This window comes from Anabrus simplex, chromosome 8 (genome assembly GCF_040414725.1).
Source record: "Anabrus simplex isolate iqAnaSimp1 chromosome 8, ASM4041472v1, whole genome shotgun sequence".
Taxonomy (NCBI): Eukaryota; Metazoa; Arthropoda; class Insecta; order Orthoptera; family Tettigoniidae; genus Anabrus; species Anabrus simplex.
Window position 1 is genome coordinate 148,056,821 of NC_090272.1, and position 23,130 is coordinate 148,079,950.

At 40.7% G+C, this 23,130-nt stretch overlaps 1 protein-coding gene across 1 annotated transcript in view; it reads left to right on the plus strand.

The window, feature by feature from the left end:
• LOC136878905 (cGMP-dependent protein kinase, isozyme 1) overlaps positions 1–23,130 on the plus strand; it is a 759,217-nt gene that overhangs the window by 611,196 nt on the left and 124,891 nt on the right. The window contains exon 4 of the mRNA XM_067152503.2: positions 19,492–19,685. Coding sequence (XP_067008604.2) covers positions 19,492–19,685 — 194 coding nt within the window. The remainder of the gene's footprint in view (positions 1–19,491; positions 19,686–23,130) is intronic.

A 23,130-nucleotide genomic window follows, 5' to 3' on the forward strand; every position in this document is an offset into this window, starting at 1 on the left:
CCCTGCCGGGTCGGGGATTTTAACCTTCATTGGTTAATTCCAGTGACTCGGGAGCTGAGTGTTTGTGCTGTCCCCAACATCCCTGCAACTCACACACCACACATAACACTATCCTCCACCACAATAACACGCAGTTACCTACACATGGCAGATGCCGCCCACCGTCATCGGAGGGTCTGCCTTACAAGGGCTGCACTCGGCTAGAAATATCCACACGAAATTATATTATTACCGAACCAGCTAAGCAGCCCCTTGCAAGAGGAAATACAAAAAGATAAGCATTTTATATTTTTAATCATACAAGGTGCCTTTGCTGGCGGGACCTAGTGTTTACAGTGTACTATGTCTTCTGGTATGGGCTAGAGTAGTTTTGTTACTTGTATTGATCTGTCTCAGCTGTATCCTTGGCTTTGACAAAATGAAAGTGACTGAGGTATGAGTGATGCTAGTAATGCCATTCTTTCTGCAGCCAGTCCCTGCTATGAATGGCGTGAAAATATTGCTCATAGGGTTGGTTGGTGCATGCATTTCAGTGGGCTTGGCAGACTGATATGTAATAGCAACTTCTGGCTCAGTGAGGAAAGCAACGAGAAACTACCTCACTCCTCACTTCCCTAGTACGCCTCTTCAGTGATGCCTAGGCCATCTATGACAGCTGATGGCGGAGCTGTTGAGGATCCAAACAGCCTTCGGGCTGAGGACTAAACATACATACATACATACATACATACATACATACATACATACATACATACATACATACATACATGCATGCATACATACATACATACATACATAATCATATAAGAAAAGGGTAGAGATTCGACCCTTCAAGTAATGAAATGAAAAAAGAAATGGAAAGGCCCTGAAAATGCTAAAATAAATCGCAAACATAAACCGTAGGGTTCGGAAGATAACATGACTTGACCAAAGGAGGTCGGATATGAGTGAGGAGTAGGAGTAGCCTATTGAACAAGCAAGTGGAAGCAATGGTGCTCCCAAGTTGAAAGTCCCTGGAAAAGTTGTTTCCTTGAAAAACGTGAACAAAATGGCCACGTGAAAAATGAAGTCGACTGAAATGGGGTGATTTATAACAATCGCCCTGATAAATGCATGAAAATTTACCCGGTAATGTCTAGACAAATTATTGCACTGATTCCCGCCCAGGTCAGGAATTTTTACCTGGACCTGAAGGCTGGTTTGACGTTCATTCAGCGTATATGAGAAAAATTGGGGAGCTATCTGACGGTGATATAGCGATTCCGGTCTAAAAAGCCAAGAATAACGACCGAGAGCATTCGTTACGCTGACCACGTGCCTCCTCGTAATCTGCAGGCCTTCGGGCTGAGCAGCGGTTACTTGGTAAGCCAAGATCCATCATAGCTGTAGCGCCATGGGGTTTGGTTTATATCCTTAATTCGAGGTCCCAACTCTCCGGCTCGAAGGGAAACAGACAGATCGATACAATCTAACTAGGCCAAAGTATCAATTGCCACATCCTTCACTCACCAGTTGGTTTGTCCAAAGCGACTTGCCCTCTCTCATCTTCTGACATTTACGTCTGTTGTAATAATAATAATAATAATAATAATAATAATAATAATAATAATAATTTTTACGTCCCAGTAATTACTTTGATGGTTTTCGGAGACGCCGAGGTGCCGGAATATAGTTCCGCAGGAGTTCTTTTACGTGCCAGTAAATTTTTCGACACGGGGCTAACGTATTTGAGCCCCTTCAAATACCACCGAACTGAGCTAGGATCGAACCTGCCAAGTTGGGGTCAGAAGGCCAGCCCCTCAACCGTCTGAGCCACTCAGCCCGGCTGTTGTTGTTGTTGTTGCTGTTGTTGTTATATTCATCACTGGGGTCTTTCTTTCTCCTTCATTTTCTTGAGCCGGTCTGAGTGGCTCAGACGGTTGAGGCTCTGGCCTTCTGACCCCAACTAGGCAGGTTCGAGCCTGGCTCAGTCCGGTGGTATTTGAAGGTGCTCAAATACGTCAGTCTCGTGCCGGTATATTTACTGGCACGTAAAAGAACTCCCGTGCGACAAAATTCCGGCACTTCGGCTTCTCCGAAAACTGTAAATATACTTCGTGGGATTTAAAATAATAATTACAGTACTTTTTTATTATTAATGTTGTAAACATTTCTTAGCAGACAAAGTAGGGGTCATCACACTACGGAAAACGTAAAATTAAGCCATTTTCTCAATTGTGCCGAAAGTTGAAGAGCTAAAGCGCCCGGAAAGATTCCAAATTGTGAATTCTGGATAGCTCTATCAAACTAAAAGCATAAATTTCGAAAATCACTTCTGGCCTAAATGCAGTTCCGAATAAACAGCCTAAAATCGCTTGTTTCTTTACCCGTATTCTTTATGATTCAGATCCTAACCAAATTGTCTTATTTACATAATTCTTTCTAATGTGTTCCTTGATTCAATACCCTGTTCATTGAAAAATGTCCGCACCGAATGTAGTTACAAGGGCCTAAATGAAACTCTTCATAGACTCACATTAGCGCTCGTAGTAGTAGAAAAAGGCAAATTGCTAATCTAATCGACAGGATAACGATGATTAAGAAAAGGATTGTCATTTTTGGAAATAAATGAAGGACATATTCTCATACCAGTTTTATATTTTATTTGTCTAAAATTCATAGCTCATATCCCTAGGAGGTTTTCAATATTCAGTTGCTTGCCTGCGGGGCTACGACTGTGGATTTCATTACCAATATTATTATTATTATTATTATTATTATTATTATTATTATTATTATTATTATTATTATTATTATTATTATTATATAGAAACTTGAGCATATTTTTTAAAAATGTGGAAGTTACCAACCTTCAGCACAACTCGCCTCCTGGCGGACAAAAGTTCCTGTTGCTGTTGTCAGTGTTAGTATACTTTAGCTGGTCCGGCCCCGCACTGTAGGGGGCAACGCGTCCACCTGTCACTCGGCGGCCCCTGGTTCGATTCCCTTCCGGGTCAGGTGTTTATAATTGTGAATGATTAATATCCCTGGCCTGGGGACTAAGTGTTTGGGCCGTCCTTAACATTCCTTTCCTCACATTCAACACTCTACACTTCCGCAATTCCAATTACACAGGTTCATATCATATGGTACAAGTAGGGGCAAAAGATCTCTATAGGTAAACGCCCCGAACAAATAGCATTTTTTAAAATACTTTAGGTGAAAGGACACAGTTTTAAAGTGACAGGTACTCACCCATCAGGACAAAATGGAAAGATTGTGAACTTATATTCTATGAATTATTAGTAGAAAGTGTTGCAATGTCCACCTTAGATTATTGGGACGTAGTTTACAACAACCTAAGCACATCACTTTCCACCAAACTACAGCTAAACCATAATGCATGTTAGATTTTTTCCATGATGTACCTTTTGGCCGTACGGTTATGGGTGCGCAACTGTGAGCTTGCATCCGGGAGATAATTGGTTGCGAACCCCGCTGTCGGCAGCCCCAAAGATGGTTTTCCGTAGTTTCCGATTTTCATACCCGGCACATGCTGGGGTTGTTCCTTAATTAAGGCCACGACCGCTTCCTTCGCACTCCTAGACCTTTCCTATCCCATCGTCGTCATGAGACCTATGTGTGTCGGTGCGACGTTTAGCAAATTGTATCATCATCGATGTACCATTGTTCCATCATATCACCCCAGATTTCTCCGAACTAGCATGGTTACGTTTGAAACAGCTGCAAAATCTTCCTCTGTCGTCATGTTAGATCGCGTACTGACCGTGAATACCCAAGAATACCTCGTTATATCCATTACCTATTAACTACAACCAGATCCTTATCTGGCTCTGTGCTAAGTTTACCTTTTTCGCCGATCAGCTGCTACAACAAGCCATAAGTTATTTCTACAAACAGCACCTGGAACTACCGATATTAGGAGCATATCAAGTACTGTATCTCAATCTTAAAGAGGCAATGCAGGAAATGGTCATATATACAATGGCTAGCAGTGGAATAAATATGTATTAACAATTAAGGAGTAAATTAATAAACAATTATTATTTCAAAATTAATTATTTATAGTTTTAAGTGAAATACGTAACTCGTATCACATTTTAATACAGGTGTATGTATGGTCGAACAGAATAGAATTATGGAATGTAAAGTAAGGTATTACAGTAAATAATTAAAGAAATAAATGAGAACGTATGAACCCACACAGTTACGCCAAAATTGCATATCACCCTTCTGGCAAGAAAGTCGTAAGAAGACCAAGAAGAAGATGGACTGAGGCCGAAATAGGACATGTCGCATAATCCTTGTCAAGAAGAACTCAATTTATGTATTAGTTTTGTAATAAGCAGATACCAAGAAAGAAAACTCCTATCTATAGGAATTTCAACTTTTATGCTTTTAGAAACGGAGTACTTATTAAACATGTTCAAATTGAGGAAATATAATTCCATGTCCCAATAATCATTTGCCTGTTAACCTTCCCCTGCTTTGAATAAATTTATCTTGGTAATTTGTCGGGCGATACATGAGGAATCTACTGAACAAGTGAGGTTAAACTCTCTGTGGTCGTCAAACACACGATTATCGACCCTGGCTTCTTCTTTACATTGTTATTGTACGTTGACGGCTGAACACAACTCTTACAATTAATATTGCTACACGGAGAGGAGTTTAGCCATTAATACACCACTTTGGTCTATTTAATGAGCTGTGTTATAGTAAGGAGTAAAACTAGTATTATTGAATTCCATTTTCTATTGAGTGCATACAAAAATCTCCCACGCTATTGTAGATCTTATGGGGATCTGGCATATGGTATATCATCGTAAAGATAACAAAACCTCATATCTTAAAAACGTATTTCTCCGACAACATTTTAAAGATTAAATGTTTTGCTATCTTAACGACGATATCTCATATCGTTAATGTCAAAAATTGCCAAATTTATATCCCTCACAAACAACTCAGGCTTTCGGGAACGCTGCGATGGAAAAGGTCCGTGGTATTAACACACTTGGATCCAGACTTTTAAATCTGTACCGATCGTTCTGGTCTTTTTTTTGTAGGTGTTTAAATACTTTTATCTCTGTAATCATTACTGTCGTTTGTGAGCTTACTTTTGTATTGAATCAGGTGGACATTTTACATTAATTTGATATATGCATGCCAAACACAGCTTGCACATGGTACTTCCCTATTAAAAGAATAATGACCATGTTATTTAAAAAACTGCCAGCCGATGGGATTATATATCTTTGTGTTGTAGAAACAACTTACAGGTTTATGGGACAGAATATCGTCGTTGCCGGGACAAAACCTCCTATGTGATAATATTTTTGGAGATATACTGACCCGCAGCACATACATTTTGAAGAGCGAGAATGCCTTGACAACATTCACACAATATTGCACCTTAGATGACAGAACCTTACCGGTCAAAGTTCTAAGCTAAAATATTTCACATAGGAGGTTTTGTCCTGGCAGCGACGATATGTTATTTTAATGACAAACACTATGAGCAATACAATAAATATTTACTTATCGGTAAGGATCTAAATGTTCAAAATTACACTCGCGTCTGGCCTACAATACAATAATGGTGCGCATAGCTCGTTCCCAATTTTTAATATTTATTTATTTATTTATTTATTTATTTATTTATTTATCTATTTATTTATTTATTTATTTATTTATTTATTTATTTATTTATTTTATTTATTTATTTATTTATTTATTTACTGCGCACTACAGGATTTCTAATCCAAATTGCAGCGGTAATTGTTTACATTTGTTTATTTGTCAATCTTTCAAAACAGTCTAATAGACTAATATCGAAACTGTTCTAATAGTATATTTACAATGAGAAGGAAACCATATTTCATATCTAATCCTTACAAGAAACAAGTAGATGAAAATGAAAAACCTCAGCCTGTTTCCAGTCGTTTGACCAGGTCAGGAATGGAATGAATGAAGCCCCATCTAGCGGCGAGGATGAGAATTGTGCCGGCTACCGAAGCCTGTCGCACTCTCCTGGGGCAATGATTAATGACTGAAGAATGAAATGAAATTATATTGGAGAGTGTTGCTAGAATGAAAGATGACAGGGAAAACTGGAGAGCCATGAAACAAACCTGACCTCTCTCCGATTTGTTCAACACAAGTCTCGCGTTGAGAGACAGGGATTTGAACCACGGAACTCAGCGGTGAGAGGTCGACGTGCTACCGTCTGAACCACGGAGGCACACAAGAAACTAGTAGATGAAAAACATAATTTCGTATCTAAACTAGTCTATTATCTGAATTATTCTAATATTATATTTACGATGAGAGAGAAACAATGTTTCATATCTAATCTAACTTAATCTCTACAAGAAAGAATAAAATATGAAATTAAAAAACGTAATTTCATATCTAAACTATAATTTTCTTCTAGTTCTAACATTTATGATTATAATCATGAGATAGGGCTTAATATAGGTTTGAAGTATATTTTGTGGTTCAAATCAGTATGACATGTTATATAGAGAGTTTTCACGGAATTGGTTAATTGTTGTAGAAACAGATCTAGAGGCACACAGAAGTCTAAAGAATTAATTTTCTGAACTGCACTGTTGTAGACATTGCATAACCTGTAGAGTGGGGAATTTTTGCGAGCGGTTGTTCTGACAGTTTTATTCGGAAACGTTACATTTATCCTGGCATGAAAGTGGGGCATATGAAAGCTCAAGAGGCATTAAAAGTCAGGGTTGTCAATGATAGAATTTACAGTTTTATACAGAAACTTCATATCAACCTTTTGTCCCCTCATTTCCAAGCTTTCTATTTCAAGATTTAGGAGAAGTTCGTTGTATGCTATATGTAGATAATTACCGGGTTTTTTAATGTAACTATTTTAAATATCCTGTCAAAGCCTAGTTGTGGTCTGTGCTCACACTGCGACGGGAATGTAACTTCTAACACTGTACGCTATGATCGCACTTACTGTAGGCCGGGTTGTGTTAACTGAAGTACAACCCTGACATTTGCCTGGTGTGGGAAAACCACGGGAAACTATATTCAGAGCTGCTGGCGGTGGAGTTCGAAGCCACAGTCTCTTGAATATAAGTTTAGAGCTACACAACACGTACCGCGTGGTCAACTCACTGGGATCATAGTATGTTACATTTTCTTTGCATTTGTCCGTACATGCCGCAGAGCATAGTCGAGTCACCCGATTCCGAAATTGTATCACTTGTTAATTAGCCTCTGACAGTCATGGAGTTGTTTAATGAGTTACTGTGATTTAGTTACCTGATTCGTTGTGAGAGTATAGTTCCGAACAGGAAACGCTGAATTTTCAGTCAGCGTTCACTGTACTGAAAATCCGAGAAGAACAGTAAAATCGTTCCCAATAATAAAGATTACATTCACGATATGCTATGAATTTTTGAACACTCCCACGAGCCCATGGAGGGTACATCCCATCCCCTGTGACCCAGTAATGTTATTGGTTTTACGTCCCACTAATTACTTTTATGGTTTTTAATGACGCTGACTACCGGAAATAAGTCCCAAAGTACAGGCAAGAGAGCTTGCGTATTTGAACACCTTGAAATACCGCCGAACTGAGCCGGGATCGAACGTGCCAACTTTGACTCAGACGGCGAGTGTTCTACCGTCTGAGCCACAAAGCCCGGCCTTGTGATCCCACTGGTTTACCTGATACTCTATTTTTGAAGGGTGGAGACATTTCATCTTCTCCCCTTCCATTATTGTTTCCCCTCAAACCCACTACAATAGGAATGTGGTTAATTTCAGTCAATCAATCCCCACTGATCTACATTTAGGGCAGTCGCCCAGTTGACAGATTCCCTATCTGTTGTTTGCCTTGTCTTTTCTTAAATAATTGCAAAGAATTTGGAAATTTATTGAAATTTATTGGTAAATTATTCCAATGCCTAACTCCTCTTCCTCATGAGGATTTGCCCCAATTCCTCTTGAATTCAAACTTTATATTTATATTTTGATCTTTCCTACTTCTAAAAACATCACTCAAACTTATTCGTCTACTAATGTCATTCCACGTCATCTCTCCACTGAAAGCTCTTAACATACCACTTAGTGGAGCAGCTCGTCTCCTTTCTCCCAAGTCTTCCCAGCCCAACCTTTGCAACATTTTCGTAACGCTATTCTTTTGTCGGAAATCGCCAGAAAAAATCGAGCTGCTTTCGTTTGAATTTTTTCCAGTTCTCGAATCAAGTAATCCTGGTGAGAGTTCCAAACACTGGAACCATACTCTGGGTGGGGTCTTACTAGAGACTTACATACTCTCTCCTTTACATTCTTACTACAGCCGCAATATACCCTCACAACCATGTGCAGAGATCTTTACCCTTTATTCACAATACCGTTTATGTGATTATGTCAATGAATATCATTCCTTATACTAATACCTACGTACTTACATACGTAACTTTCACCCCATCAACGCAGTAATTAAAAGTGAAAGGACTTTCCCTATTATCGAAACTCACAACCTTACTTTTAACCCCTTTTATCATCGTACCATAGCCTGTTGCCCATCTCACAACATTGTCGAGGTATTTTTGCAGTTGCTCATAATCTTGTAACTTATTTATTCCATACAGCATAGCATCATCCGCAAAACGCCTTACCTTTGATTCAAGTTCTTTACCCATATCATTTATATATGTATAAGGAAACATAAAGGTCCAAGAATACTGCCTTGAGCGTTCGATGCAGTGAGCAGGGAGGCCTTGTTTGAAAGACTGGGGGGGGGTAGGGGGGGGGGAGAAGATGAGAAGAGCGATCAGAAGCATATATGAAAAAGTCTGTTGTAGCATTAAGATGGAGGAAGGGGTGGTTAGTGGATTGATTGAATCGAAATTTGGGCTGAAACAAAGGTGTAAATAGTCGCCAATTTTTTCCCTTATAGTTTATTAACGACTTACTAGGCGGTCATGCAGAGAAAAAGTGGGCTTATCCGGTACTAGGCATACAAGACATTCCGGGGTTGATTTTTGTGGATGATGTATTATTGCTGACGTTGAGAGCTGGGGGCCTACAAAAAAGCTTGAACGAGGTTTTTGAGTTTTGAGAATAAATGGTCATTGAAGATCAACTGTAAAAAAGATTAAGGTGATGGTATGTAGGGAAGGGAACAGAAAGGAAACCGGGAAATAGCGGGCAATAAATGGGGAAGAGACAGAGGTGGTGGAAAAGATGGAGTGTCTGAGGAGTGATGATAAGTAGAAATGGTAGCTGGGTGGATCAGATTAGGCGAGCCAAGTGGAAAGGCCAAGCGGTACTTTCAGCAACTAGATATCTATATATATATATATAAAAGTCATTGTATGTATGTGGGTGGGTGGGTGGGTGGGTTTGTACCACATCTCCTCCCAAACCATTGGAGCGATTTCAACCAAATTTGATACACTTATGACTTGGTATCAAGAGACAAACCGCGTGGGGGTAAGACATCCCAAACACCCCTGGTGCAGGGGGGGCGAGGGGGGTCATATATAAAAATAAATGAAAATAGTGTCGAATCCATACTTTTCGGGGTCGCTGAGATGAATAGTGACACTCCAATTTTTTTTAAGTCCAAGTTCAGCCCCCCTTTGGGGTGGGGGCGAGGGGGGAGTGATATATACAAATAATCGAAAATAATGTCGAATACATAGTTTTCGGGGACGCCAAAGTGAAAAGCGACACTCCGGATTTTCAGTATCAGGCGACAAACCACGTGGGGGTAAGACACGCCAGGAACCCTTAGGGGCGGGGGGCGAGGGGGGTCATAAATAAAAATAAACGAAAATAGTGTCGAATCCACACTTTTCGGGGTCGCTGAGATGAATAGTGACACTCCGATATTTTTAAAAGTCCAAGTTCTGCCCCCTTTGGGGTGGGGACGAGGGGGGGAGTGATATATACAAATAATCGAAAATAGTGTCAAATACATAGTTTTCGGGGTCGCCAAAGTGAATAGCGACACTCCGGATTTTTGGTATCAGGAGACAAATCACGTGGGGGTAAGACACCCCAGGAACCCTTAGCGGCGGGGGGCGAGGGGGGTCATATATAAAAATAAACGAAAATAGTGTCGAATCCATACTTTTCGGGGTCGCTGAGATGAATAGTTACACTCCGAATTTTTTAAAAGTCCAAGTTCAGCCCCCTTTCGGGTTGGGGCGAGGGGGGAGTGATATATACACATAATCGAAAATAGTGTCGAGTCCATACTTTTCGTGGTCGCTTAGGTGAATAGTGACATCCCGGGATTTTTTAAATTCCAAGTTCACCCCCCTTTAGGGTGGGGGACAAGGGGGGAGTGATGTATAAAAATAATCGAAAAGAATGTCGAGTACTCTTCGGGGTCGCTGAGATGAATACTGACACTCCGGATTTTTACTATCAGGAGACAAACCACTTGGGTTAGGGCACCCCAGGAACCCATAGGGGCGGGGGGCGAAGGGGTGAGATATAAAAATCATCGAAAGTAGTGTCGAATGCATACTTTTGGGGTCGGTTAGATGAATAGTGACACCCCGGGATTTTTTTAGTCCAAGTTCATCCCCCTTTGGGGCGGGGAGCAAGGGGGTGAGAAATAAAAAATAATAGTATTTAGTGTCAAATATACAGTTTTCGGGGTCGCCGAGGTGAATAGTAACACTCTGGAATTTTAATATCGGGAGACAAACCACTTGGGAATAAGACACCCCAGGAACCATTAGGGGTGGGGGGCGGGGGGCTTGAGATATGAAAATCATCAAAGTAGTGTAGAATACATACTTTTTGGGGTTGCTGAGATGAATAGTGACACTCCAATTTTTTTTAAGTCCAAGTTCAGACCCTTTGGCGTGCGGGCGAGGGGGAAGTGATATATACATGTAATCGAAAATTGTGTCGAATACGTAGTTTTCGGGGTCGCCAAAGTGAATAGCGAAACTCCGGATTTTTAGTATCAGGAGACAAACCACGTGGGGATAAGACACCCCAGGAACCATTAGGGGCGGGGGGCAAGGGGGGGTCATATATAAAAATAAACGAAAATAGTGTCGAATCCATACTTTTCGGGGTCGCTTAGATGAACAGTGACATCCCGGGAAATTCTTAATTTCAAGTTCAGCCCCCTTTAGGGTGGGGGGAAAGGGGGAGTTATATATAAAAATAATCGTAATTAGTGTCGAATCCACAGTTTTTAGGGTCGCTGAGGTGAATAGTGGCACTCTGGACATTTAAAGTCCAAATTAAGGCCCCTTTTGTGGTGAGTGGTTAGGAAGGGAGTTAGATATAAAATAATCGAAAATAATGTCACATCCATGGTTTTAGGTGTCGCTTAAATGAGGAGTGACACTCCGGTTGTCGTTTAAGTCCAAGTTGATCCCCAATTGCCAGGCGGGTGAGAAGGAGTCAAGAACAGAAAATATCCAAATGACCGAGATTAGGGATGTTTTTTGTACGTTCCAGTATAACTGTCAGCAGAACTTAATACAAATATTACCTACTACCTGAAAAAAATACTAAGGGGGAAAGACACCCCTTGAAGCCTTAGATAAGGGTACGAAATGTAATTAAGACTGAAAATGACCGATATTAAGTGTTGAACCCATACGTTTCGGGACTACGGGAACAATTTCAAACAAACTTGGACACTTATGACTTATTATCAGGAGACAAAGTGCGTGGAGGTATGACAACCCTAGCACACCTACGACGGGATGAGATGTAGAAATAACCGAAAATAGTGTCGAATCCATTCTTTTCGGGGTCGCTGAGATGAATAGTAACGCTCCAATTTTGTTAGAAGTGAAATTTCTGCCTCCTTTCGCATAGCGGTGAGAAAAAGTGAAAAAAAAATTCGAAAATGACCGAGAGAATGGACGCATGTGTGTATACTGGACCTACTGTCTGGAGAAATATACGCTAGGGGTAAGAGACTCCTAGCCTCTAAAGTAGGGGCGAAATGTAAATATTAACCGAAAATGACCGAAATTTGTGTCTAATCCATAGTTTTCGGGGTCGCTGAGATGAACTGTAACACTCTGGATGCCGTTTAAGATAAAGCTCAGTCCTACTCGGCAGGCGGATGAGAACTGGCAAAAAATTGAAAACGTCCAAACGGACAGAGTTTAAGGATGTGTGTATGTTTTAGCATATCTCTCAATCAGACTTGGTATACACATGACTTACTATATAGAAAACATTACTGTGGGGGTCAGATACACTTAGCCCCCGCTGGTGTTGGAGAATGAGAGGGGCTGACTTGCAAAAATAAGGAAAATAACCAATATTAATGTCGAAATCCATTGTTTATGTGTCGCTGATACGAACTGTGACGCTGTGGATAGCGTTTAAGTCCACGTTCAGCCTCCATCGAGGCAGGAGCTGAGAAGGGCTTAAAAGTAAATAGTATAAAATGACCGAGATTAGTGTCTACTCAAAAATTAAATAATCTAAAACTTGAAATCAGATACATCTAAATAACTATAAAACTACATGATAAGTCGTAAAATCAACATCTCACAAAGAATTCTATAAGCATTCACTTCACACTCAACTAACTGGTAATACAAATATTAAAGGTAAACATTCAAAAACTATCCGGGCAACGCCGGGTACTACAGCTAGTTGGATAATAAATTTCGGGGGTAAGCTATGATATACAAAGCATGGTGTTTAATGCGGTGGTGAAGAGTAAAATGGTGTATGCTTCTGAAGTTTGGGGCGTTGAGAAGGAGTGTGGGGCTCTAGAGCAGGTAGAGAGTAAGTTCCGAAAGATTTTTATGGGGTTGCCATTGTGTACCACGACTGCAGAAGTCAGGCTGTCGTGTAAAGAGCATATCAAGATTGATTGGTTACTGGTGCAGATTGAGAGAAGGTGAAGGACGGCTAATTCTGCAGTCGGCTTACCAGTATCAAATTAAGTGCAATTATGGGGATTACTGGGTGGACAAGGTAAAGAATGCCCTAGGTAGACTGGGGTTAGGTGAGTTTTATAATATTGAATGTGGGTGGAGTAGGGGTACGTATTGGAAACACGTGATTAAGAGGGCGAGCGATATTGCTGAACAAGAGCTGGTAGAAGAATGTAGGAAGAGGGCTACCCTAAAGATGTTTCTGAGGGTTAATCAGTTGGTGAATTTGATAGTGGAAAATGTAAATAGGACGGTGAAAAGAGGTTTAATTTGGTGGGTTTAGGTTTATATACAGTATGAATAAAGGTTGGACGAAGTTAAAAGTAAATACGCTGTGTGTATTATGTGGTGATGAGAGAAAGAACTTCCATTTGCTGACAGTATGTAAAGAAACGATTGAAGAGAGGCGGGTGTTTAATGAACATCAGTTGAAGTGGATTGCTCTTCCGTGCAATGGAGATACGCTTTTGAGGTGGTTTGTATCTGAGTGGAAGTGTGCTGGTAATTTATGTAGGTTTTTGATCAGAATTAGAAGTATGTGTGCAGCCGCCTTAAAGACTAATTCTGCCCGTTGTGGGTGGGGGACACAGATGAAGAATACACCCACGGTAACCCCTGCCTGTCGTAAGAGGCGACTAACAGGGGCGACGAAGGGATGTTCAAATTAGAACCATGATACTACTTGTAATTAATACCACCACGCCGGGAACACCATGGGTCACTTTTACTTGCAAGTAGTACCACTATGGTAGGTACACAATAGGTTTGTGATCAGTAGCGACAGTGAGTGGCTCAGGATGCATTTTACAGTATCTGTGATTCGTACCCCTATATGAGCGACAGCATGGTTCTGCCTTGCCTATGATTAGCACCCACTATGTGAGGAACACACGGGATATTGCGAGTCCCTGCGGTTAGTCCACTTATGTGAAGAACACCATAGGTTTGCGTTGCCTGTATAGGTTTGCGTTGCCTGTAAATAACGACACAGTGTGCGAAACACCATAGGTATGTGTTACATGTGCGCATTACAGTACCTGTGAGTAGTACCATAATATGTGGAATACCGCGAGTCTACCCTACTTTTGATTAGTACCGCAACATTACAAATACCATGGTTCTACTTCCCTACCGATAAGTACCATTATGAGGGGCCGATGACCTGGATTTTGGACCCCTTTAGACTACAAGCATCATCCATTCAGTATTGTGCTTTAGAAGCAGTCCCTTGGTCAGTAATACTATTGTTTAACGCTAGTTGATGGAAATGTGGGGCATTGCGGTTCGGATCCACTGATTGTTTTAACTTCATACCCATCCATCCATCCATCCATCCATCCATCCATCCATCCATCCATCCATCCATCCATCCATCCATCCATCCATCCATCCATCCATCCATCCATCCATCCATTCATTCTTTGTCCTCACGTTTTGAATTCGGGTCAGTGGAGGATTCTGGATTTTTAATTGTCCTTGCATTTCGTCTCATTTCGTGCCATTAGGGGCCGATGACCTTTATGTTAGGCTCCTTCAAACAAGAAGCATCATCATCATCATCATCATCATCATCAAAGGCTAATTCTCAGTTGTGTTAAGAGGAGAACGAACCAGGTAGTGGATTATCAGAACACAGGTAGAGCGTTAAATTTCGCTATTCAGTATAGTTTGCCGCGCTGCCAGTATTTTGTTTTGTCCACTAGCGTGGAGTATTATTGTATCTTTATAGTGTATTTTCTGATATTGTCTTGGTTCGATTATTTTTGCTTGTAATTTTTCCTAGTTTTGCTTGTTTTTTTCTATTGTTGGTTTCTATTTTTCTCCGTTGAGATCGATTAGGTTGGAAAACTGTAAGGTCGGGAGAAAGATAAAGGTTGCTTACTTACTAGTAATACTGCCTTGACGAATTCCGCTCTTAAAGGTTACAGGATCAGATAATGCTTCACCTACTCTAATTCTCTGAGTTCTATTATCTAGAAATATCTCAAGATGGATAATAACACTCGAATGGCTCCATAGGAGCCCAGATGTGAGTGATCCCCTTTAATCCAATGGCAGTCCCGAAGGGAGTGGGATGAGTTGAAGGCGAGTTTATTTTACTAGAGAGAATAATTACGAGAATAAGTTTACAAAAGGGCGAGTCGCCGGCCACGCAAGCTCCACAGTTCATATGGGACCGGCGACCACAGAGTAATCGTAGATAATTAACAAAATTGTGATTATCTAATACTCTTGCACTCGTATATCGGATGTTAGACCTTCGTTTATTATAAGAACAGTGCACGTTACGGGCAGTATTGAAGCTTTTAGCAACTCTTAGACAAAATCATAGATTCATATTTAATCTCTTCTTATTTTTATTCTTGTCCGTTCCAGCCACTTTGGGCTACACTAGATCAATCTGTGGTTAGAGAGTCGTGTTTTTCTGTCCTCCCAGTACGTTTACACACTTTCAGATCTTGCCTTCCACTCTTCTTCAGAAATTCTGTATAGTCGTGTGGGCTTCACCCTATCCTGGAAACTATTTATTTTATCTTTGATTATTTCCTTCGCGGATCCATCTACAAGCATGTCTTCTGTAATTTAGAACTCTCGTAGGTCCTTTTCAGTGTCCTTAAACGAGTTCAGCTTGGTTTTCTTATTGCGGAAATAGTCGAATATATTTTTAGTTATCCTTTTCGGGTCCATTCTTAGGATTTATTTCATTTTTTATTTTTTATTTTTTACTATTTGCTTTACGTCGGCCCGACACAGATTGGCCTTTTGGCGACGATGGCATAGGAAAGGTCTACGACCGTCAAGGAAGAGCCGTGGCCTTAATTAAGGTACAGTCCCAGCATCTGCCCTGTGTGAAAATGGGAAACTACGAAAAGCCATCTTCAGGGCTGCGGACAGTGGGGTTCGAACCCACCATCTCCCGGATACAAGCTCACACCTGCGCGCCCCTAACCGCACGGCCAATTCGCCCGGTGATCATAGATTTAAAGTAGCAGTTCATCGTCATTTGGTTAGATTTTTCTAGTCAAGACGAGCAGGCACATAACAGTAAATCACACCTTTTCTAACTTCACACTGAAAATTAGAAGATTACAAGGTAATGTGTTGAGTATAGTAATAGATAGAACAAAGAAAGACAAAGAGAAATCTACTTCCTTTCTGATATATTTTATTGGAATAATAACAAAGTAATTTGCTTTTACGTACCAGTAACTACATTTACGGTTTTCGAAGACACTGAGGTGGCAGAATTTTGTGTCACAGGAGTTCTTTCGCGTGCCAGTAAATCAGGGCCTCTCAAACGCCCAAAATCTCACGCGTGCAAATCGAGGCGCAAGAGCTCCGTGCACTGTGCATCGGTCCCGCTCGGTTCGTCTCGGACGAACGCTTCGTCTCTGGGCTACTCGGCTAAGCTCGGCTCAACTCGGCTCAACTCGACTCGGATGTGGAGCTCTACGGACCAAGTGAGAAAGAGGGAGACAGACGGAGCGAGCGAGACAGGCGCGGGGAAAGAGAAAGATAGCGCTATTGCTCCAAATCGAGGCGTGGGTTGTCTGCACTCTGGTCAACCAAGCGAAGTCGTCTTTTGCACCGTGCACAGTGCATGCACTCTGAGAGGCGCTGCAGTAAATCTACTGACACAAGGCTGGCGTATTTGAGCACCTTCACATAGCACCGGACTGAGCCGGGATCGAAACTACCAACTTGGACTCAGAAGACCAGCATTCTAAGATTGTGCTACTCAACCCGGCGCAGTGGAACTAAAGGGTCCGATGATCTAGATCAGAGATATTCACGTTGTGCTTTTCGTACCGCATACAAGTGAGCGGGAGAGTGATCAGTGTGCGTGCTTCAGCGATAGTAACGTTATAGTTACGTCACAGGCCGTGAAGGTGAACGTTCATTTGAGTAGCACCGAATACATTATAGAGAACGCGTGCCACTTTGCGAGATATCGCAAGACATTGATTGCCAGCGCACCTAGCAAGACGGCCTTGAAGCTGAGTGTAGTACAGTAGCACACTGATACACTCCAGTGAATTATGCCGAAAATGTCAGGTTCCAAGTCGTCTTTCATTAAAAAGTGGTTACAGGAGTTTCCCTATTTCACATCAGATGGTAAAATTATGTTCTGTGACGTTTGCAGCAAAGAGGTGAGTGAAGCTTGTTTTATATTTCTCCCTAAAGAGTTATCAATTTAGCAAAATAAACATGGTATTTTAATCGATAGCTATTAAAATACCTAAAATTGAATCTACCTACACTTGTTTTAGAACCTATTTCAAAGTCTATTTTAGACAGCTAAAATGGCATTTAAGTACCTAAAAACCCGAGGTCTAGGTGCATGTTTCTGTGGTGTTTGGAAGTGTAGTGAGTTGTGTGAATATGAAGAGAAACGTGTTGAAGCAAACACAAACACCCAGTCCCCGAGACACAAGAATTAATTAGATGCGATTAAAATCCCCGATCCGGCGGGGAATCGAATCAGGGACGTTCTGAACTGAAGGCCTCAACGCTGACCATTCAGCCAAGGATTCTGACAAAAATAAATAATTAAACTAAATGAACAGGGAAAGTCACATATTATTACAACGCATTGCAAAATCGAGCTTTAAACTTGTGGAAGTATGTAAATATGTTATGTTCTACTCGGAAATTTTACTTTTCTTAGACGTAATTCTGTCATTCCCAACTAAGAAGTTTTAAATAGTAGTTTGTATGCATCATATTTCTACAGTGTAACTCCCAACTTGTAACGTGTCAATTTTCTTTGAATGTGTGGGACGAAGTAGGATGAGAATGGTCACTGTGTATTAACCGTGTGAGAGTACAGATGAGGATGAAGCTGATGAGTCTTTTTAAGCACTGAGTGACATCGTAGTCAGTCAACTGCAAGGGTAGGATAGTGCCAATGGGCGATTTAAATGCGCGAGTTGAAAGTAGAAATCCAGCCTCGCGGTGTAGGGGCAGCGTGCTTGCCTCTTACCCGGATCTGAGGGCTGGTATGAGGTCCAATCAGCCTACGTGATTATAGTTCAGGAGCTATCTGACGGTGAGATACCGGCCCCGGTCTAGAAAATAAAGATTAACTGCCGAGAGGATTCATCGTGATGACCACATGACACCTCGTAATCTACAGGTGTGCTTTGTCTCCTCTGCTGCCTCTCATCTCAGTTCGTTAGATCTTCTTATTTTTCCCAACTACTTGGGGTCGAGATTATATGAAGATTAATTCCACTTTTATAGGCGGATTTATTTCATGACGCCAACACTATGTGAAGGGCTGTATTCATTATTGCGTATCATTGTGGTGGTTTGTGTTGCATGTAAATGAATATGTGTATTCATGCGAACAAAAACACCCGGCCCCCGAGCTAGAGGAATTAACCACCCCGACCAGAAATAGAAGCCAGTGCCCTCTGAACCGAAGACCAGTACGCTGACCATTCAGCCGAGGAGTCGGACTCGATAGATGGCATTACTTCTGCAATTACAAAAACTAACCCGTCAACGAAGGGTACGCAACAGCTGAAATGAAAATCCACAGCCTGTTTCCAATTATTTGACCGGGTCAGGAATGGAATGAATGAAGCCCCGTCTAGCGGCGAGGATAGGAATTGTGCCGGCTGCCGAAGCCTGTCGCACTCCTCTGGGGCAATGGTTAATGACTGAGAGATGAAATGAAATGATGTTGGAGAGTGTTGCTGAAATGAAAGATGACAGGGAAAACTGGAGTACCCCGAGAAAAACCTGTCCTGCCTCCGCTTTGTCCAGCACAAATCTCACATGGAGTGACCGGGATTTGAACCACGGTATCCAACGGTGAGAGACCGGCGCGCTGCCGTCTGAGCCACGGAGGCTTGACACAACAGCTAATTGGTCATACTCTAAATATACACAAGTTGAAGAAAGGCTGAACATTTAGAAGCGGGACTTCTGGGATGGGACATAGCCCTGCATTCATCAGAAATGAGTCCCAGGTTAGTTGCTGGAGCCAGAGATTGCCAGGTAAGGAGCTAACCTCTCCGGCTTCGAGGTTCAGGGTAGCAGAAGCGCTTGCCTTCTGCACCTCCATGGATCTTCTTCGGTATTTCAACTTATTTTGACATCAAAAAAATTATTTTTATTCGGTTATTTAGAAAAAATCTTCGTTTAGAAAGCCAAGAACAATGGCCAAAATGATTCTTCGCACTGACCACATGATATCTCGTAATCTGCAAGACTTCGGACCGAGCACCAGACGCGTGGGTTTTTTAAAAATGCTATTTGTTCGGGGCGTCGACCTACAGAGATCTCTTGTCCCTACTTGCACCATATGATATGAACCTGCGTGTAATTGGAATTGCAGAAGTGTAGAGTGTTGAATGTGACGTATGCCAAGGTCCGTTAAGGCTGTTGTAGCATAGAGTTTGTTTGTTTTATGTCGTTAAAATTGAACACTGAAGTAGTCATATACTGAACTCTTTCGCCTCAGACAACGGCCACTATTCTCTCAGACTGTTTTTAAGAACCCAATAGCCCCTTGCTCATTTACGCCACCAGCATTCATATTCAGTTTCTTCGTGTTCTGTTTCAGAGTGTTCTGCAGCAGGCTACAAGTTTCGCGCGAGATGGTGACCTACTGGCTACCCTTCAGGAGCAGCATGGTATGGCAGGGAGGGTCATATCAAATACAGCGAGCAGCAAGAAACAGGGAGTGTCGGGTGAAAGTTCAGACGTTGGACAGACAGCCGACGATATCCAGATCACTCGCTACGAGAAGGACTTCCGGTAAGTACTCAAGTTTCCATCAAACAACTTATCTCCTTAGAACTAATCCACTCGCTGCTCAATAATAAAGAAATTTCTGGCCATGGCCAGCTTTCTTTCAATTTCATTGCTACGTTGTAGATTCCTTCTTCCTGTAGGAATTCAAGTCTCCCACTTGAGTTACACTCTTCTGGCCAACAGATCGCATTTAGCAGTATTTTATTGTAAAACTGTCTTTCTCTGGTCGAATGGCACGACTAGAGAGTCAGCGGAGTACAATGGAGTCGATGAAGTTACCATTGATAATTTTGGACGATCTCTTCTTAAAGAAAAGCTTCCGTGGCTCAGGCGGCAACGCTCCGAACTCTCACCGCTGGGTTCCGTGGTTCAAATCCTGGTCACTCTATGTGAGATTTGTGCTGGACAAAGCGGAGGCGGGGCAGGTTTTTCTCTCCGGTTTTTTCCTGTCATCTTCCATTCCAGCAACGATCTCTAATATCATTTCATTTCATCTGTCAGTCATTAATCATTGCTTCACAGGAGTGCGACAGACTTCGACAGCTGGCACAATTCCTATCTTCGTCGCTAGATGGGGCTTCATTTATTCCATTCCTGATCCGGTCGAATGACTGGAAACAGGCTGTGGATTTTTCTTCTAAAAGAGCAGAAATTCCTACAAAGAAATAAGTTGATATTTATTTATTTATTTATTTATTTATTTATTTATTTATTTATTTATTTATTTATTTATTTATTTATTTATTTATTTATTTATTTATTTATTTATTTATTTATTTATCCAAGTCACAAGCATCACAATAAACAAATAAAAACTTATTTCAGGTGATTGACTAAATCTGTACGAGGATTAGTAATAAGGTTCCTAGTCTGTCAGAAACAACTGTTTTATCCGATTGTTCATAGTGCACAAGTAAACCAGAACGTAGGCACTACGACAGTTTTTAAAATGGCGATGCTGCTGAAAAAGTATTCATAAGAGAAGGTTTCCATAGTGGTCCTTTTCCTTTAAGTCAGGCTGGTGTTCCACTATCAAAGAAATTTGTCAAAGATCTCTTGTAAAATATATTTTATAAAATATACAACAGTGTAATGGGAGAATATTTCATTTTTAATAAAGGTATGTTCATCGTAAAAGATTTGATGCGTTTTGTCGAAAATGGTGGATTGTAAGTTCAGTTGAGTTGTTGATACAATCAAACTGATATTTTGAATGTAGGATTAAAATGGTATGGTTTGAAATACAGGGCATGAGGCTACCGTACATTTCACCAATGCTGAGTATAACGTATCAGATTTCGCCCTACATAAAGGAGAAGGAGTGGATGAGGACTATTTAAAATTATTGTTACAGGGATTTATCGTGGACCACAGAGGTTAGGAAGCGCCTGGGGTGAATGGCTGGACAAGGTAGCACTTACAGTGAAAATCCCTCTAACAAAAAACTGGAAATGTTATTTCTTTACTCTCTTAAACCCCAAACAGATTAAATGAACGATTTAACAAGAATCAGAAACACACATGAGTTCAAAAATTCCTTGACAATAATAATATACAACACAGAGCTCGTCAGCTCCCACAATAGAGCGGACTTAGAAGTCCTTAAATCAGGTAGCCTACAAGTCTAATGGGGAGAAACCCCCAGTTATTAAACTACATATCGAAGAGCATAATTGCTCCTAACGGATACAAAATTATAGAGTCTAAGCTCTAATAACATAGAGGTTAGCCTAAATAAAGCGATATGTCGCTTGCTACCCATTTTAATCACACTGGTAAGCAATTGAGTGCCACCACTTCGTAGTGTTCATAAACAGTTTGCCCTATAGTGGGCTTAACATTTACAAAATTTCACAACCATTTGCAGTACTCTTCCACAAAGTGAGAAGTTCCTAACTAACAGACTAACTTTTGAAACATATAAATCTGCATTTAATTTGAAAAATCTGAATATCTGCATTTAACATGAAAATTATGAAAATTAACATTCATTAAATAAAATACACAATCGTCGAACCCTGGACTCACACTTACTTCTTACCTGCTTACTTACACATACGTTATTTGAAGGGCGCCAGCTACCACTCAGTGCAGCAATAATAGAATGAGAATCTTGACTATCTCTAGGGTGTGGGGTAATGAGCTTACTTTTGACAACATACCATATAAGTTCAGGGAAAACGAGATTGGCGTTCGGTTTCCCCATTAATTTTGAGGTTAAGATATTTTACTGTCATTGCAATAAAACTATGAATTCGTTTGATAGAACAAAATATATTCTTTAAATAATATATAAAAAATAGTGAGTCTTGTTGCGATAAAACAGATGAGAATATGAAATTATGACATTGCAACTGAAAGAAACTAGGCATGAATTTGAATTCTTCTTGACCGGACATTTAACAATTTATACAAAATATATCCCTCACTGTTTCACTTGACTGTACCTTCAACACTTTGAGTGTAATTACGACGTATTCCTTAAATCTGGTGTTCACTGTAGATGTGTCAAGCCTAATTTGGTGATGTATCCATATGACTGCTTCTTCTCCAAATCATATGATTTCTTGGTATATCTGTATGGTATCACTTCTATGCAAGTGTGTCCCTCTGTGACTCCATGGTAAGCCTTTGCGTCCGTATCTTCAACTAGGTGACCGACCAGCTTTGACCTCACTCTCTCAATGACCAACAACTAATGGATTGAGTCTTCTTCATCTCGTTCACACAATGACCAACTGTGGTCTCTGCTTCCAGTAGAATAATGACTGACCACTTATCCATTTGACTTCTTCACTGTTCAGCTTCCGTTTAACTAATGACTGACGCTACAAGATGTAGCCACCTTTTATAGACGTTAGTTGACACAGATACGTAATCTCCAGAAATAACAATGACATACTCCCACAACGCCTCAAACTGTTGCGTACTGGTGAAATCCCCTGGGGCGGCTGAGTCTCTGAGCGCATTGCTAAAAGCTCACGATGACGTAGCCATGACGTGGCGATGACTTGGCAGAAATGTCAGCAGTATAGCACGATATAACAAAGTCGCATCCACATCTGATACATCGAAACTTTCACTGTACAGGTATTTAATGTTAATCTACATATACGTATATATGCATACACTCAATTACAAATACGCAAGCGACAAGCATTGCATAATGGAATTGAATAATAATTATAACAAAATAATAGTAATCTCACAGATAAAATAATAATACGGAAATAATAATAATAATAATAATAATAATAATGATATAATAATAATAATAATAATAATAATAATATAATAAAATACAGATATTACCTTGTAACGGGATTTAAACCGTTACAAAAGCAACCTCAATTTGGACACGGTTACCCCCAAAACCATAATTCATATACAGGGGCATATTGCCCATCCAACTAGATCTTACGAAGGAAAAGCTTAGAACTAATACAGG